The sequence below is a fragment of the Hyla sarda genome, chromosome 2 (genome assembly GCF_029499605.1).
Source record: "Hyla sarda isolate aHylSar1 chromosome 2, aHylSar1.hap1, whole genome shotgun sequence".
Taxonomy (NCBI): domain Eukaryota; kingdom Metazoa; phylum Chordata; class Amphibia; order Anura; family Hylidae; genus Hyla; species Hyla sarda.
Genome location: NC_079190.1, coordinates 208,347,985 through 208,366,100, shown reverse-complemented (window position 1 = coordinate 208,366,100; position 18,116 = coordinate 208,347,985). Strand labels below are relative to the sequence as shown.

Sequence of the window (18,116 nt, the reverse complement as noted above, 5' to 3'; positions counted from 1 at the left end):
ACTGATCACAGTGATGCCCGGCTTTAACCCCTTAGACACCGCAATCTAATTTGATTGTAGCGTCTAAAATGGTATAAATGTCCAGGCTGCTCTGTGAAAGTAAGTAAAAACACCTAACCTGCCAAATCAGGTCCCGGGAAAGTGTCTACTTCCCTCCCGCACAAGCGTCTAGAAAAAGTGTATGTGGTAGAGCTTTTCCCATCCAAAGAAGAGCTGCGCAAAATTCATCATCCTGCTGCACCTTCTTGATAAATAAGATGCACGCTAGTCAAACCCACCACCCAAATAAACGTGGGAAAATAGCTCTACCGTAGACATTCTTTGATAAATCTGTGCCAATAACTTGAAGTAAACCTTTTATTCTGCCCTGACTACAAACAAGTGTTGCTTTCTGAATACTACAGTGAGAAGAGTTTCTACAACTGAAAAATCATTTTATTGGGCTTGTTTCTGCAGCATGTTCTTGGATTACTGTAAATCCCATTTAAGCAAATGGAACAGTCACATATTTCTGCGATAAATCTAATGTGTGTGAGACATTCAAAGAGGGTACAAAAAATGCACTCACCCGGTTTCATGCCGTAGAAGATGTGTATTTATTCCAAGAGGTACATGAAAATTAGAGGCTCGGGTCAGGGAGGAAAGAAAGCATGTGTGCATTTACACTTAATCTTTACACACACAAAATCTCTTTTGCCTATTTTCATCTGGATAAGAGACTGTATTGACCCTTTTCTTACAAATAACGTGGATGTAAGCCCTTAAGTTGTATGTTCACACGTACATAACTTGCTTCAGATTTTTCAAGTCAGTGGGTAGTAACAAATTCTGCAGCGGATTATGTACAGTCATGGCCGTAAATGTTGGCACCCCTGAAGTATTTCTCACAGAAAAGGATTGCAGTAACACATGTTTTCCTATACACATTTTTATTCCCTTTGTGTGTATTGGAACTAAACCAAAAAAGGGAGGGGAAAAAAAGCTAATTGGGCATAATGTCACACCAAACTTCAAAAAGGGTCTGGACAAAATAATTTGCACCCCTAACTTAATATTTGGTTGCATACCCTTTGGAAAAAATAACTGAAATCAGTCACTTCCTATAACCATCAATAAGCTTGTTACACCTCTCAGCCGGAATGTTGGACCACTCTTCCTCTGCAAACTGCTCCAGGTCTCTCTTATTGGAAGGGTGCGTCTTCCCAACAGCAATTTTAAGATCTTTCCATAAGTGGGATGGGATTTAGATCTGGACTCATTGCTGGCCACTTCAGAACTCTCCAGCGCTTTGCCATCCATTTCTGGGTGTGTTTTGACATATGTTTGGGGTCCTTGTCCTGCTTGAACACCCAAGATCTTGGACGCAAACTCAGCTTTCTGACATTGGGCTGTATAGTGCGACCCAAAATCCATTGGTAATCCTCAGATTTCATGATGCCTTGCACACATTCAAGGCATCCAGTGCCAGAGGCAGCAAAACAACCCCAAAACATTATTGTACCTCCACCATATTTCACTGTAGGTACTGTGTTCTTTTCTTTGTGGGTCTCATTCTGTTTTCGGTAAACAGTAGAATGATGTGCTTTACCAAAAAGCTCTATCTTGGACTCATCTGTCCACAAGACGTTTTCCCAGAATATTTTGCCTTAGTTCAGTTCATTTTGACAAAATGCAGTCTTGTTTTTTTGTGTCAGCAGTGGGGTCCTCCTGGGCTTCCTGCCATAGCATTTCATTTAAATGTCAACAGTTTGCACTGACACTGATGCTCCCTGAGCCTACTGTATATAAAAAACAGGCTGGCTCAGCATCATATACAAAGGGGTGCTATTAAGCGTACCAAACAACAATAACTACACAAAAAAAGAGAAAGAAATACGCAATATAATGCACACCCACGGTAACTGTAATCCAAAAAATATATCTTTATTACATATAAATATTACAAAAAGCAGACAATACAGTTATAACCAATTAAAAAAGGAACCCCCTAACAAAAAGGGGAGAAACCCCACCCAGGGCACCTGCCTCCACAAATAAACAGGTTATCAACCTATCATACAACAAGAATGTTAAATCAATACAGTCCTGTCCCCACAACACTGATAATATATATACAACCTGAGTATCCTTAATATATAGCACAGGGGACTGGTAGTGGAGGACAATAGATGGAGGAGTAGTACGGCAGGTGCCCCCCTAGAGACCCCACGCATTCCGTTGCCCGTCAGCAACTTCCACAACACCCCTGAGAAAGTTGCTGACGGGCAACGGAACGCGTGGGGTCTCTAGGGGGGCACCTGCCGTACTACTCCTCCATCTATTGTCCTCCACTACCAGTCCCCTGTGCTATATATTAAGGATACTCAGGTTGTATATATATTATCAGTGTTGTGGGGACAGGACTGTATTGATTTAACATTCTTGTTGTATAATAGGTTGATAACCTGTTTATTTGTGGAGGCAGGTGCCCTGGGTGGGGTTTCTCCCCTTCTTTTTGTTAGGGGGTTCCCCCCCCCCCCCCCCTCATTTGTGCAGTGGCCAATTGGGCCTTTTTAACCCCTTCAGGACGGAGCCCATTTTGGCCTTAAGGACCGGAGCGTTTTTTGCACATCTGACCACTGTCACTTTAAACATTAATAACTCTGGAATGCTTTTAGTTATCATTCTGATTCCGAGATTGTTTTTTCGTGACATATTCTACTTTAACATAGTGGTAAATTTTTGTCGATACTTGCATCATTTCTTGGTGAAAAATCCGTAAATTTGATGAAAAATTTGAAAATTTTGCATTTTTCTAACTTTGAAGCTCTCTGCTTGTAAGGAAAATGGATATTACGAATACATTTTTTTTTGGTTCACATATACAATATGTCTACTTTATGTTTGCATCATAAAATTGATGTGTTTTTACTTTTGGAAGGCACCAGAGGGCTTCAACGGTCAGCAGCAATTTTCCGATTTTTCACAAAATTTTCAAACTCAGTATTTTTCAGGGACCAGTTCAGGTTTGAAGTGGATTTGAAGGGTCTTCATATTAGAAATACCCCATAAATTACCCCATTATAAAAACTACACCCCCAAAAGTATTCAAAATGACATTCAGTCAGCGTTTTAACCCTTTAGGTGTTTCACAGGAATAGAAGCAAAGTGAAGGAGAAAATTCACAATCTTCATTTTTTACACTCACATGTTCTTGCAGACCCAATTTTTGAATTTTTACAAGGGGTAAAAGGACAAAATTTTTACTTGTATTTGTAGCCCAATTTCTCTCGAGTAAGCACATACCTCATATGTCTATGTAAAGTGTTCGGCGGGCGCAGTAGAGGGCTCAGAAGGGAAGGAGCGACAAGGGGATTTTGGAGAGTACGTTTTTCTGAAATGGTTTTTGGGGGGCATGTTACCTTTAGGAAGCCCTTATGGTGCCAGAACAGCAAAAAAAACCCACATGGCATACCATTTTGGAAACTAGACCCCTCGGGGAATGTAACATGGGATAAAGTGAACCTTAATACCCCACAGGTGTTTCACGACTTTTGCAAATGTAAAAAAAAAAAATAATTTTTTACCTAAAATGCTTGTTTTCCCAAAAAGTTTTTATTTTTAAAAAGGGTAATAGCAGAAAATACCCCTAAAAATTTGAAGCCCAATTTCTCCCGATTCAGAAAACACCCCATATGGGGGTGAAAAGTGCTCTGCTGGCGCACTACAGGTCTCGGAAGAGAAGGAGTCACATTTGGCTTTTTGAACGCAAATTTTTCTCTGGGGGCATGCCGCATTTAGGAAGCCCCTATGGTGCCAGGACAGCAAAAAACCCCCCACATGGCATACCATTTTGGAAACTAGACCCCTCGGGGAACGTAACAAGGGGTTAAGTGAACCTTTATACCCCACAGGTGTTTCACGACTTTTGCATATGTAAAAAAAAAAACATTTTTTTTACCTAAAATGCTTGTTTTCCCAAAAATTTTACATTTTTAAAAAGGGTAAAAGCAGAAAATACCCCCCAAAATTTGTAACACAATTTCTCCCGAGTACGGCGATACCCCATATGTGGCCCTAAACTGTTGCCTTGAAATACGACAGGGCTCCAAAGTGAGAGCGCCATGCGCATTTGAGGCCTAAATTAGGGATTGCATAGGGGTGGACATAGGGGTATTCTACGCCAGTGATTCCCAAACAGGGTGCCTCCAGCTGTTGCAAAACTCCCAGCATGCCTGGACAGTCAACGGCTGTCCGACAATACTGGGAGTTGTTTTGCAACAGCTGGAGGCTCCGTTCTGGAAACAGTGGCGTACCAGACGTTTTTCATTTTTATTGGGGAGGGGAGGGGGGCTGTGTAGGGGTATGTGTATATGTAGTGTTTTTTACTTTTTATTTTATTTTTTGTTAGTGTAGTGTAGTGTTTTTAGGGTACAGTCGCACGGGCGGGGGGTTCACAGTAGTTTCTCGCTGGCAATTTGAGCTGCAGCAGAAAGTTTGCGGCAGCTCAAATTTGCAGCCAGATACTTACTGTAATCCTCCACCCATGTGAGTGTACCCTGTACGTTCACATTGGGGGGGACATCCAGCTGTTGCATAACTACAACTCCCAGCATGCCCGTTGGCTGTCGGTGACTGCTGAGAGTTGCAGTTTTGCAACAGCTGTAGGCACACTGGTTATGTATCACTGAGTTTGTGACCTAACTCAGTGTTTCACAACCAGTGTGCCTCCAGCTGTTACAAAACTACAACTCCCAGCATGTACGGTGCATGGTGTACGGTGACTGCTGAGAGTTGTAGTTTGCAACAGCTGGAGGCACACCGGTCGTGAAACACTGAGTTAGGTAAAAAAAAACTCTGAGTTTCACAACCAGTGTGCCTTCAGCTGTTGCAAAACTACAACTCTCAGCAGTCACCGACAGCCAACGGGCATGCTGGAAGTTGTAGTTATGCAACCAGCAGATGCACCACTACAACTCCCAGCATGCACTTTAGCTGTTTGTGCAAGCTGGGAGTTGTAGTTATACAACAGCTGAAGGTACACTTTTCCATAGAAAGAATGTGCCTCCAGCTGTTGCAAAACAATAAGTCCCAGCATGCCCATAAGGGAATGCTGGGAGTTGTGGTGGTCTGCCTCCTGCTGTTGCATAACTACAGCTCCCAGCATGCCCTTTTTGCATGCTGGGATCTGTTGCTAAGCAACAGCAGGAGGCTGTCACTCACCTCCAACGATCCTCGCCGCACAGGTCAGTCCCTCGTCGTCTCCGCCGCCGCAGCTGCTCCTGGGGCCCCGATCCCAACAGGGGCGCCGGGGATCGGGGTCCCCAGCACCCGGGGTGCACGTCCCGCACCCGCTCACGTCCTCCGGAAGAGGGGCGGAGCGGGTGCTGGAGTGACACCCGCAGCAGGCGCCCTGATTGGTCGGCCGGTAATCCGGCCGACGAATCAGGGCGATCGTGAGGTGGCACCAGTGCCACCTCACCCCTGCAGGCTCTGGCTGTTCGGGGCCGTCAGAGACGGCCCCGAACAGCCAGTAATTCCGGGTCACCGGGTCACTGGAGACCCGATTGACCCGGAATCGCCGCAGATCGCTGGACTGAATTGTCCAGCGATCTGCGGCGATCGCCGACATGGGGGGACATAATGACCCCCCTGGGCGATATGCCGGGATGCCTGCTGAACGATTTCAGCAGGCATCCGGCTCCAGTCCCCAACCGGCTAGCGGTGGGGGCCGGAATTCCCACGGGCGTATGGATACGCCCTCGGTCCTTAAGGACTCGGCATGCAGGGCGTATCCATACGCCCTATGTCCTGAAGAGGTTAAATTGGTTTTAACTGTATTGTCTGCTTTTTGTAATATTTATATGTAATAAAGATATATTTTTTGGATTACAGTTACCGTGGGTGTGCATTATATTGCGTATTTCTTTCTCTTTTTTTGTGTAGTCCCTGAGCCTACTGGACAGCTTGAATATCTTTGGCCATCCGGACTATCCTGCGTTGACACCTTTCATCACTTTTTCTCTTCCGTTCACACACAGGGAGATAAGCTACAGTGCCATGGGTTGCAAACTTCTTAAAAATGTTACACAATGTGGACAAAGGCAAATCTAGATCTCTGGAGATGGCCTTGTAACCTTGAGATTGTTGATATTTTCCCACAATTTTGGTTCTCAAGTCCTCACACAGTTCTTTTCTGCTCTTTCTGTTGTCCATGCTTAGTGTTGCACACAGACACACAATGCAAAGACTAAGTGGACTTCTCTCCTTTTATCTGCTTTCAGGTGTGATTTTTATATTGCCCACACCTGTTACTTGCCCCAGGTGAGTTTAAAGGAGCATCACATGCTTGAAACAATCTTATTTTTCCACAATTTTGAAAGGGTATCAATAATTTTTTCCAATTATATCTAATTTGCTTTTTTTCCCTCCCTTTTTTGGTTTAGTACCAATGCACACAAAGGGAATAAACATGTGTATAGCAAAACGTGTTACTGCAATCCTTTTCTATGAGAAATACTTCATTTTCTTGAAAAATGTCAGGGGTGCCAACATTTACGGCCATGACTGTATGTGTAAATGTATTCTAAGGGGAAACAAAGTTTAAACATGACCATTTTGGCTGGAATTTTTGTCTAATGTGTATGTGGGTTTTACTCTTCTTCAGACTACATAAACACTTGGCCAACAGCAACTGATTTTGTCTACAGCACTATCTAATACCAGAAACAAAAAGAACTCCCCTCAATACGGAAATCAAAGAGATGGAAATTGGCTTCTTATGAGTAGTATTGTGATAAAGTGCTCAACAACCACTGTTCGTTACATATTGTTACGTGAGACAACATAACCTTGCCTTTGTTCTAGTACATCTAGATGCAGTACAGTATGTCAGGGTAGAATTATAATACACTTAGTATTAGTAGAATGATACAGCACATGTAGATAGCTGAACTTTATATATAGCACAGGTAGATGGCAGTATAGTACAGGTTATTTTATACTGTAACGCAGGTGCTTCAGTATTACAGCTAAACAGATCTACTTGAACCAAATGTAATTCTCTGATTCACATATGTTTTATCAGTAAAATAACCATGATGGTCCTCTACATCTATTGACTGGAATTCTGAGAGATGAGGGCCGGAAAATGTCATTGTATGTTGGAAATATTGTAACCTTAAGCCACTGGAAATTGAGGGACCACTTTACACAAGAAGAGAGTCAGAGAGAGGACCTCGAGTATGGCGCCAAACCTCAAGGTTTCATTAAATTCTTTCATTTGCCACACACTAACACTTTTTTTTTTCCTTTTTAAATGACGACCTTGTATTTACACAATTGTCTGCAAAGCTTGTATGAAAACATTAACTACTATAAAAGGGTTTTCTATACATCCAATACAACTATCATATTCGCCCAAACTTGGATCGGTGTTTTGTGGTAACTAGAGATGAGTAAAGTATGATTCTCAAGCACTGGAGCTCAATTTGTTGTGTTTACATAAATGAATCCTGCTATCCAACTTGGAAAAGTGGAACTTATTCTTGTAGACAAAACAAATCGATTGCAGATACTTGGGATTTGGTGATTTGTACTTCAAATTATCCTATTTCTGTTGGTAACTTTTGAGATTTTTTCCTATTTGGGAGTAACACAAAATACAACAGCAGTGTTTAAAAAAAAAGTTCAATATCTTTATTGTAGGGTTCATATACTGCTCTCTTCAGATACAAAACCAGATTGCATTTGGAATAAAGCTATACTGGATATACTGTACATTCTGTAAAAAGTTAATTACACATCTATTTATCACATGCTTATGTTAACTTTAAAATATCTGCAGTCACAAAAGTAAAATGTAATCTTGCACCAGAGTCTAAACATATATAAGTACCTGCCTTTTTTGTGTCTTCCATCTATCCATCTAATGTCACAACGCTGTAACAGATCCTGGGAGGAGATCTAGGATTGGGGTCAGAGATGGGGATTTCTAGAGGATCACTGGAGATGCATGCTACTATGTGATTTCTAGGTGTTCTTTTAATCACTCCTAATACAAGGTCTTAAAACAACGATAATAAACAGAAAATCCTTTTACCGTTATATGATAAGAAGGTTGTATAGACTGAAATGACAGACACTTGATGAAATAAATAAAAAAAATAGCGTTGATGACACTAGATGAAAGGTACGATGGAGAGAAACATTTAACCGTGCTCGTTAAACAATGTAGTTGGATAAAAATCTGCTTCAAAATATTTCTTACAACATTTTGATAAATAACATAGACACTGCTTTTCTTAAAATACCAGAAACAGGGAGCCAGCTTCCCGAAGTTTTTTTTCCTATGAAAACAATATTCTTATATGTATATTGATAAATATGGAAGCAGTCTGTTAACTTTGAAACATGTAGAACTATTTAATACATATCTTACATTAGTAGAACCGAGTAGGTAATGAGAGTAGATTGAAGCTAGCATGTTGTCTATAGGACGGATGGGGTTGATGTTGCAGGCAAGTCCATGAAGTCATTGTGGTATCACCATTCTTACCACTTTCCAGGTATTGATTTTCCACATTCATACCAGTGGACATAGCTGATGTGTGAGCTGCCTCCAATATCCCCAAAGTCAACTGGCTGCTGGCGGACAGCTCTGTAAAATCCTGTGCAGAGGGGATATTATAACACAATGTAAATTCAAAAGGGAAGGTAATTATATTACATGTAGGTTAAAATGTAAATTTTTTACCCATTAATAACTCATGGCTTGAACTCAAAACTCAATTTTCACTCAGAACCAGCACTCTGGTTAACCAGTTGAGAAGTATAGCCAGAGGCAGAGCTAGGCTTTCTTTCACATATTACAAAGATTCAGTTTTGCGTTAGCTTAAAAAAAGTAAAAAAAATAAATAAAAAATTGTAAGGGTGCATGCACACCACATTTTGTGCATCTAGCAGCCGGATCCGGCAGGGGAATTTCAAAAGTGTCTAGTGCTGGATCCCTTTCAGCTCCATGCCCTACCCTATTCATTTTGATCAGATGGACGGAGTTAGCTACTCAGGTTGGCTAATTTTCTGACCGTATCCGGCTTTTGATCCTGACTACAAATTAGTGTTCATGCACGCTAACATAGGCTTAACTGGATAAATTTGTTTTTTAACCTTACAAACTATTACCCAGCCGGGTTGAATTAGAGGAAAGGAAAGAACCTCTATGCAGAATACATTTTTTGATCACTGATCCTCCTCTAGGAACTATAATCTGTAATATTTTTACACTGAAATGCATTTTACTAAAATTCACCATGGCCACTTCCTCTGACAAAGAGTTCCATAGTCTCACTGCTCTTACAGTAAAGAATCTTTACTAGATGCCCCAGTATTATACACTGCTCAAAAAAGTAATGGGAACACTTAATCGACACAATGTAACTCCAAGTCAATGACACTTCTGTGAAATTACTATGTCCACTCAGGAAGCAACACTGATTGACAATCAATTTCACATGCTGTTGTGTAAATGGAACAGACAACAAGTGGAAATGATAGGCAATTAGCAAGACACGCCCTGTAAAGAAGTGGTTCTGCAGGTGGTGACCACAGACCACTTCTCAATTCCTATGCTTCCTGGCTGATGTTTTGGTCACTTTTGAATGCTGGTGGTGCTTTCACTCTGGTGGTAACATGAGATGGAGTCTACAACCCATACAAGTGGCTCAGGTAGTGCAGCTCATCCAGGATGGCACATCAATGTGAGCTGTGGCAAGAAGGTTTGCTGTGTCTGTCAGTGAAGTGTCCAGAGCATGGAGGCGCTACCAGGAGATATGCCATTACATCAGGAGATGTGGAGGAGGCCGTAGGAGGGCAACAACCCAGCAGCAGGACCACTACCTCTGCCTTTGTGCAAGGAGGAGCAGAGCCCTGCAAAATGACCTCCAGCAGGCCACAAATGTGCATGTGTCCACTCAAACGGACAGAAACAGACTCCATGAGGGTGGTATGAGGGCCAGATGTCAACAGGTGGGGATTGTGCTTACAGCCCAACACCGTGCAGGATGTCTGACATTTGCCAGAGAACACCAAGATTGGCAAATTTGCCACTGGTGCCCTGTGCTCTTCACAGATGAAAGCAGGTTCACACTGAGCACATGTGACAGACAGGGCAGAGTCTGGAGACGCTGTGGAGAACGTTCGGATGCCTCCAACATGACCGGTTTGGCGGTAGGTCAGTAATGATGTGGGGTGGCATTACTTTGGGCGGCCACACAGACTCTATGTGCTTGCCAGAGGTAGCCTGACTGCCATTAGATACCGAGATGAGATCCTCAGACCCCTTGTGAGACCATATGCTGGTGCGGTTGGCCCTGGGTTCCTCCTAATGCAAGACAATGCTAGACCTCATGTGACTGGAGTGTGTCAGCAGTTCCTGCAAGAGGAAGGCTTTGATGCTATGGACTGGCCCGCCCATTCCCCAGACCTGAATCCGATTGAGCACATCTGGGATATCATGTCTCGCTCCATCCACCGATGCCACGTTGCACCACAGACTGTCCAGGAGTTTGCTTTATGATGCTTTAGTCCAGGTCTGGGAGGACATCCCTCAGGAGACCATCTGCCACCTCATCAGGAGCATGCCCAGGCATTGTAGGGAGGTCATACGGGCACGTGGAGGCCACACACAATACTGAGCCTCATTTTGACTTGTTTTAAGGACATTACATCAAAGTTGGATCAGCCTGTAGTGTGGTTTTCCATTTAGATTTTGAGTGTGATTCCATATCTAGACCTCCATGGGTTGATAAATTTGATTTCCTTTGATAATTTGTGTGTGATTTTGTTGTCAGCACATTCAACTATGTAAAGACGAAAGTATTTCATACGATTAGTTCATTCAGATCTAGGATGCGTTTTCTTAGTCTTCCCTTAATTTTTTTGAGCAGTGTAGTTACAGTCTTGGGTATACATTGATCATTGAAGAGTTCTTTGTCTTTACCCTTGATACATTTATACATAGTTATCATCAGGTCACTCCCTCTAAACTAGGTATTCTTTCTAAACTAAATAACCCTAGTTTAAATAATATTTCTGGCTACTGTAGTTCACCTGTCCCATGTATTACTCTGGTTGCCTGAACCCTCTCCAGCTCCACTATATCTTTCCTGTACACTGATGCCCAGTATTATACACAGTATTCCATGTGTGTCCTGACTAGTAATTTGTACAGTAGAATTATTTCCTTAAAGTAGTACTGTGGCCCCTTTTTTTATTAACCACACGCTGCTCTCAGCGTATCACTGGCCGCAGCAATGTCCCGCTGTGGCTGGTGATACGCTGAGAGCAGCATGACTCACCGACCCGCAGGAAGCAGAAGATGATAGGGACCAGAGAACGGGACACCGACATCGGAGCAACGAGGGAACGTAGGCAGGTAAGTTAAAAGTTTGTTTTGTTTCATTTTGCAGACTGGGCACGGAGGGTTAATAAAAAAAAAGTGCCATAGTACTCCTTTAATAATCCTTATCGTGTGCATCATTCCCCCTTTTGATGCTCCCTATGATTTCTTCTTGCATCACCATCCATGATGTGGTTTTATGTGTCTGTGCACCGCAGAACCAAGTGTATGTGATGAACAAGTACCTAGTTGTGGTGAGCTGTTTTTTTCCCGTAATCATTTTGTTGTAAACCAAGAGAGAATTGAAGGAATCCCTGTTTTACTGCAGAATACCATGATTCTATGATTGAATGTCCATGTGCATTAAAGCATTGTGGAAAATTGATCTGCACTGTAAAGAATTGCTCATAACTGGAAAATATAACATTTTTACCATGTGCTGACAACAATAAGCTACATATTTCACTAGTCTGATATTCCTATGGATCTGTGTAGTATGCTTCTAATTAACCACCTTATTACATGACATTTTTCCTGGAAATGAAACCAAGCCTGCCCTCCCGGCTAAACCATTTTCATACACGGATCTCTTTGCTTTATGTCTTTCATTATATTGTTGTTTGATTAAATGACACCATATATTTTACTAAGTACAGCTTACTATATTATTATTAATGTGAATGACATAATAGTTGGAATAACATACTTTTTTTTCAGTGTACAACTACAGATAATTACTATAATCCATGCTCTTTTTAATTTTCCAACAACCTTCAAGTTGTACCCAAAAAATTCATAAAGACCATGGGGGGGATTTATCAAAGTTGTCTATTTCCTGCATCAATATAGACCAAACTACAGAGGGTTAGGCCGGTCTATTGTGCGCCTAATTTATCAAAAGGTGCACGACTCTTGATAAATTCTGTGCGCAGACTTTGGGATCTATGCTTTAGACTGTATTTATACCTGCTCCAGTATGGTCGGACATTTCAGCGTACTCTCGGCTGATGCGACTTTTCGCTGAAAGATCGCTATTGATAAATTCAGCACCAATGGATTTTTCCGTCTAAAATAGACTAGAATGCATCATGTTCTAACAATCCTCTACAGCAAAAGTCGCAAAAAAGTTGCAAGTATTTAGACTGTGACTTTCTGTGCGACATTTTTAGACATGAAAAAACAGGATAAATCCTTTGATAAATCTCCCCCATGAATATAAAATATAAATATTTTATTAACACGTATTTATAGAGAAGACATGGACAAGTCCCCAACAACCCATAAAAAACATAAACCTTAAGAACAATTGCACTGGTGTCTGTATAAGAAAGTGACGTAAGATGAACTGTTAAGCACAGCAGTACTACTCCTAGTATACAATATTCCACCTCATGTGTTTGGCTATACCACAACAAATTGTTCATAACTACCTGATGGACCTCTTGACGAAGTAACCCCAGCTACGAAATGGCGTCTGTCGAGGCGAGCCAGCACAGGTGATCCCTCTGATGTCGCACACTATGTCTACTCCAGGTAGTTATGAACAATGGTAGTTATGAACAATGATTAGTTGTGGTATAGCCAAACACTTGAGGTGGAATATTGTATACGAGGAGTCGTACTGCTGTGCTTAACAGTTCATCTTATGTCATTACCTTATACGGATACACCTGTGCAATTGTTCTTGGGGTTAATGTTTTTTATGGGATGTTGGGAAATTGTTCATGTCTTCTCTATAAATACATGTTAATAATATATATATATATATATATATATATATATATATATATATATATATTTTGTTTTCATGGTCTTCATGAATTTTTTGGGTAACACTTGTAGGTTGTTGTATTCAAGTATTGTGGTACCTAATGTGATTGTGTTTCTTTAGGAAAAGTGCAGGTTATTGATTGTTTCTTTTTCATTTTCCATTAACATGAGTTCATGGGAATTTGTCAGCCGATCTGCATGTTATGAGACGTGGACTGAAAGATAATGGAACAATCAAATAAATCATACCTTGACTGATGGCCTCTTCATAAGTAATGAAATCAGGTTTTAATTTATCCTGGTTTTAATTGACAAAGAGGCGGGACTTAGCTGCTGAAGTGCTCACTATCACTCGTCTTCTGGCTCTTTCTCACTCCCTGTTCTACCATAATTGAGATACAGGCGTGACTCACAGCGCTGAGCCCTGCATATAGATCATGTGCATACACCGTGCAAACTCATGATAATGTACTGAACTTTAACCCACAGCAGGGCCTGTCACATTGCGCCACTATTAGCAAGCAGGCATGCGGTCTGTAAACAGAGCTTGGAACTGTGAGCTGAGCACTGTATGTCAATCATGTGGAGCAGGAGGAGAGAGGAAGCCAGGAGACTGGTTATGCTGTGGTACATAAACAGCTCAGCCCTGCATCTTTGACACTTAAATGGACACTGTCATTAAAAAATTTTTTGCTATTGCACTCCTTATAGTAAATAAAAAAATCTTTCTAATTTAATTTGTTAAAACAAAGAAAACTTCATTTTTTTAATTTGTGTTTAAAAAAGCTCACACTAGGTGTCTCCCTACTTGTCCAGAGCACATTTATGTGATTTTGTTGTCAGCACATTCAACTATGTAAATACAAAAGTATTTCATAGGATTATTTCATTAAATCAGATCTAGGATGTGTTATCTTAGTGTTTCCTTTATTTTTTTGAGCAGTGTAGAAACCACATGGAAATGATGACTACATCCCTGTGCCCCTTCTGGTGTAATGTGGGGAACCCACTACCTGTACTGTATAATCATACCCCTTACAGTGATAGCTGGAGACATCAGATGAACACAAGTGTTTTGCATGTCAAAGTAATGTTTTGTTATGTACATACTTTGGAATTAGTTTGTTGCAGTTTTTTAATGGGGGGAGATTTATCAAAACCTGTCCAGAGGAAAAGTTGCTGAGTTGCCCTTAATAACCAATCAGATCGCTTCTTTCATTTTTGGAAAGGCCTCTAAAATATGAAAGAAACAATCTGATTGGATACTTGGCAACTCAGCAACTTTTCCTCTAGACAGGTTTTGATAAATTTCCCCCTATATGTATCCAGAAATATAGAAATGTTAACCATTTAATTTCTTAGTGCAAGGCAGAGATAAAAAAAAAAATCCTTATGTCCAAGTGGCCATATATCTTTAGATGAAAAAAAAAATTTCAATAAAATGTATACAATACAGTAAACCTCTTATATACAGTCATGGCCGTAAATGGTGGCACCCCTGAAATGTTTCTAGAAAATGAATTATTTCTCACAGAAAAGGATTGCAGTAACACATGTTTTGCTATACACATGTTTATTCCCTTTGTATGTTTGGAACTAAACCAAAAAAAGGGAGGAAAAAAGCAAATTGGACATAATGTCACACCAAATTCCAAAAATGGGCTGGACAAAATTATTGGCACCCTTTCAAAATTGTCGAAAAATAAGATTGTTTCAAGCCTGTGATGCTCCTTTAAACTCACCTGGGGCAAGTAACAGGTGTGGCCAATATAAAAATCAGATGAAAGCAGATAAAAAGGAGAGAAGTTCACTTAGTCTTTGCATTGTGTGTCTGTGTGTTCCACACTAAGCATGGACAATAGAAAGAGGAGAAGAGAACTGTCTGAGGACCTGAGAACAAAAATTGTGGAGAAATATCAACAATCTTAAGGTTACAAGTCCATCTCCAAAGATCTACATTTGCCTTTGTCCACAGTGCGCAACATTATCAAGAAGTTCGCAACCCATTCCACTGTAGCTATTCTCCCTGGGCGTGGACGGAAGAGAAAAATTGATGTCAACGCAGGATAGTCCGGATGGTGAATAAGCAGCCTCAAACAAGTTCCAAAGATATTCAAGCTGTCCTGCAGGCTCAGGGAACATCAGTATCAGTGTGAACTATCTGTGAACATTTAAATGAAATGAAACGCTATGGCAGGAGACCCAGTGTCAGAAAACTGGGTTTGCGTCTGAGATCTTGGGTCTTCCAGCAGGACAATGACCCAAAATATACATCAAAAAAGCACCCAGAAATGGATGGAAACAAAGCGCTGAAGAGTTCTGAAGTGGTCAGCAATGAGTCCAGATCTAAATCCCATTGAACACCTGTGGAGAGCTGTTGGGACAAGGTGCCCTTTCAATTAGGCTGGGTTCACACCACGTTTTCTTAAATACGGTTCCCGTATACGGTTGGGAGGAGGGGGGGCGGGGCTTAATCGCGGCGCCCGCACTCAACCGTATTCGGGAACCGTATTTAATGCAAGTCTATGAGCCGACCGGAGTGAACCGCAGCCTCCGGTCGGCTTCGTTTTCGGCCGTATGCGGTTTCCCAACCGCAGGCAAAAACGTGGTCGACCACGTACGGCCGAAAACGAAGCCGACCGGAGGCTGCGGTTAACTCCGGTCGGCTCATAGACTTGCATTACATACGGTTCCCGAATACGGCTGAGTGCGGGCGCCGCAATTAAGCCACGCCCCCTCCTCCCAACCATAGACAGGAACCGTATTTAAGAAAACGTGGTGTGAACCCAGCCTAAGAGAGACCTGAAGCAGTTTGCAAAGGAAGAGTGGTCCACCATTCCGGTTGAGGGGTGTAAGAAGCTTATTGATGGTTATAGGAAGTGACTGATTTCAGTTATATTTTTCAATGGGTGTGCAACCAAATATTAAGTTAAAGGTGACAATAATTTTGTTCAGCCCATATTTGGAGTTTGGTGTGACATTATGTCCAATTTGCTTTTTTCCTCCTTTTATTGGTTTAGTTCCAATACACACAAAGGGAATAAACATGTGTATAGCAAAACGTGTGTTACTGCAATCCTTTTCTGTGAGAAATACTTCATTTTCTTGAAAAATGTCAGGGGTGCCAACATTTACGGCCATGACTGTATGATACACCTAGGGCCTAATTTCACATTCTGATGAACATATTGTAGGACAAAAAGGAGTAAAATGTTAGAAATGATTGTGCCTTACCTTTCTTTGGTTCAAGCTCATTGGGCTGTAGCTGCTGTCCTGTCCTCCCTTCAAGGAATGAGTCTACAAACTGGCAGTGATCTTCCCCAAATCCTGACTGATCACCTATGTTATAAAATGTGCCTGAAAAACAAATATCACAAAATGTGAAATAATTTCCTTTTTCTGCTGTTCCAAACGTAACAGGCTAAGAATATATTTGATGTGGTTTTCCATTTACAGAAGTGCTGTACATAAAGCATCAAACAATGTCATCAGTGACAATCTGTGAAGAAATACAGTTTGTGGGCCCCCACCAATGACATCTTTTAATATATGCTAATAGTATATCAGAAAGTGTTTAAATACCAACCTTATCTTTAAATCACTAGAGAGAGAGGGCACTGTCCTTTCAGGCAAAAATAGTTATTAGTCTGTGACTCTGGTCAGCTCATTTTTTTGGACCTTATGAATTTTTGTTGGTGGACTGAAAACAGTTTTAGTCCTGCAACAATAACTGATACGGTCCAAAATTGAGCTGACTGGAGTCACTAGTTGACTCAATCCAGCTCATTGAAGTGAAAGGGGTGCAGCTGGGATACGGCACCAGACGGTTTTTACATTCTCCCACCAAATCTAAACTAAATAATCAATGACATTGTGGAATATAAACATGAATGTGACATTATTATCTAACAGATAAGTAATTAAGACAATAACATACATACCGTATATACTCGAGTATAAGCCGAGTTTTTCAGCACGATTTTTCGTGCTGAAAACACCCCCCTCGGCTTATACTCGAGTGAACTCCCCCACCCGCAGTGGTCTTCAACCTGCGGACCTCCAGAGGTTTCAAAACTACAACTCCCAGCAAGCCCGGGCAGCCATCGGCTGTCCGGGCTTGCTGGGAGTTGTAGTTTTGAAACCTCCGGAGGTCCGCAGGTTGAAGACCACTGCGGCCTTCAACATCATCCAGCCCCCTCTCACCCCCTTTAGTTCTGAGTACTCACCTCCGCTCGGCGCTGGTCCGGTCCTGCAGGGCTGTCCGGAGAAGAGGTGGTCCGGTGGGATAGTGGTTCCGGGCTGCTATCTTCACCGGGGGCGCCTCTTCTAAGCGCTTCGGGCCCGGCCTCAGAATAGTCACGTTGCCGTGACAACGACGCAGAGGTGCGTTCATTGCCAACGTACTTCTGCGTCATTGTCAAGGCAACGCCTCTATTCCGGGCCGGAAGCGCGGAGAAGAGGCGCCCCCCGGTGAAGATAGCAGCCCGGACCACCTCCTCACCGGACCACCTCCTCACCGGACAGCCCTGCAGGACCGGACCAGCGCCGAGCGGAGGTGAGTACTCAGAACTAAAGGGGGTGAGAGGGGGCTGGATGATGTTGAAGGCCGCAGTGGTCTTCAACCTGCGGACCTCCGGAGGTTTCAAAACTACAACTCCCAGCAAGCCTGGACAGCCGATGGCTGCCCGGGCTTGCTGGGAGTTGTAGTTTTGAAACCTCTGGAGGTCCGCAGGTTGAAGACCACTGAGGGCGAATGATGAGAAGAGGATGATGAAGGGGGGGGGGGTGTGGGGATGATGAAGGGGGGGGGGTGTGGGATGATTACAAGGGGATGATGAAGGGGGGATGTGTGGGATGATAAGGGGATGATGAAGGGGGGATGTGCGGTATGATAAGGGGATGATGAAGGGGGGATGTGCGGGATGATAAGGGGATGATGAAGGGGGGATGTGTGGGATGATGACAAGGG

The 18,116-nt window shown here is 42.3% G+C and overlaps 1 protein-coding gene across 25 annotated transcripts in view; it reads right to left on the bottom strand.

Moving 5' to 3' along the window:
- Positions 1-7,663: 7,663 nt before the first annotated feature.
- ABI3BP (ABI family member 3 binding protein) overlaps positions 7,664-18,116 on the bottom strand; it is a 463,829-nt gene continuing 453,376 nt past the window's right edge. For all 25 annotated transcript variants that reach the window (XM_056556215.1, XM_056556227.1, XM_056556223.1 and 22 more), the window contains 2 exons: positions 16,382-16,504; positions 7,664-8,648 (listed from right to left, as the gene is read on the bottom strand). In XM_056556215.1, the coding sequence (XP_056412190.1) occupies positions 8,533-8,648; positions 16,382-16,504 (239 nt within the window). In that variant the 3' untranslated portion in view covers positions 7,664-8,532. The remainder of the gene's footprint in view (positions 8,649-16,381; positions 16,505-18,116) is intronic.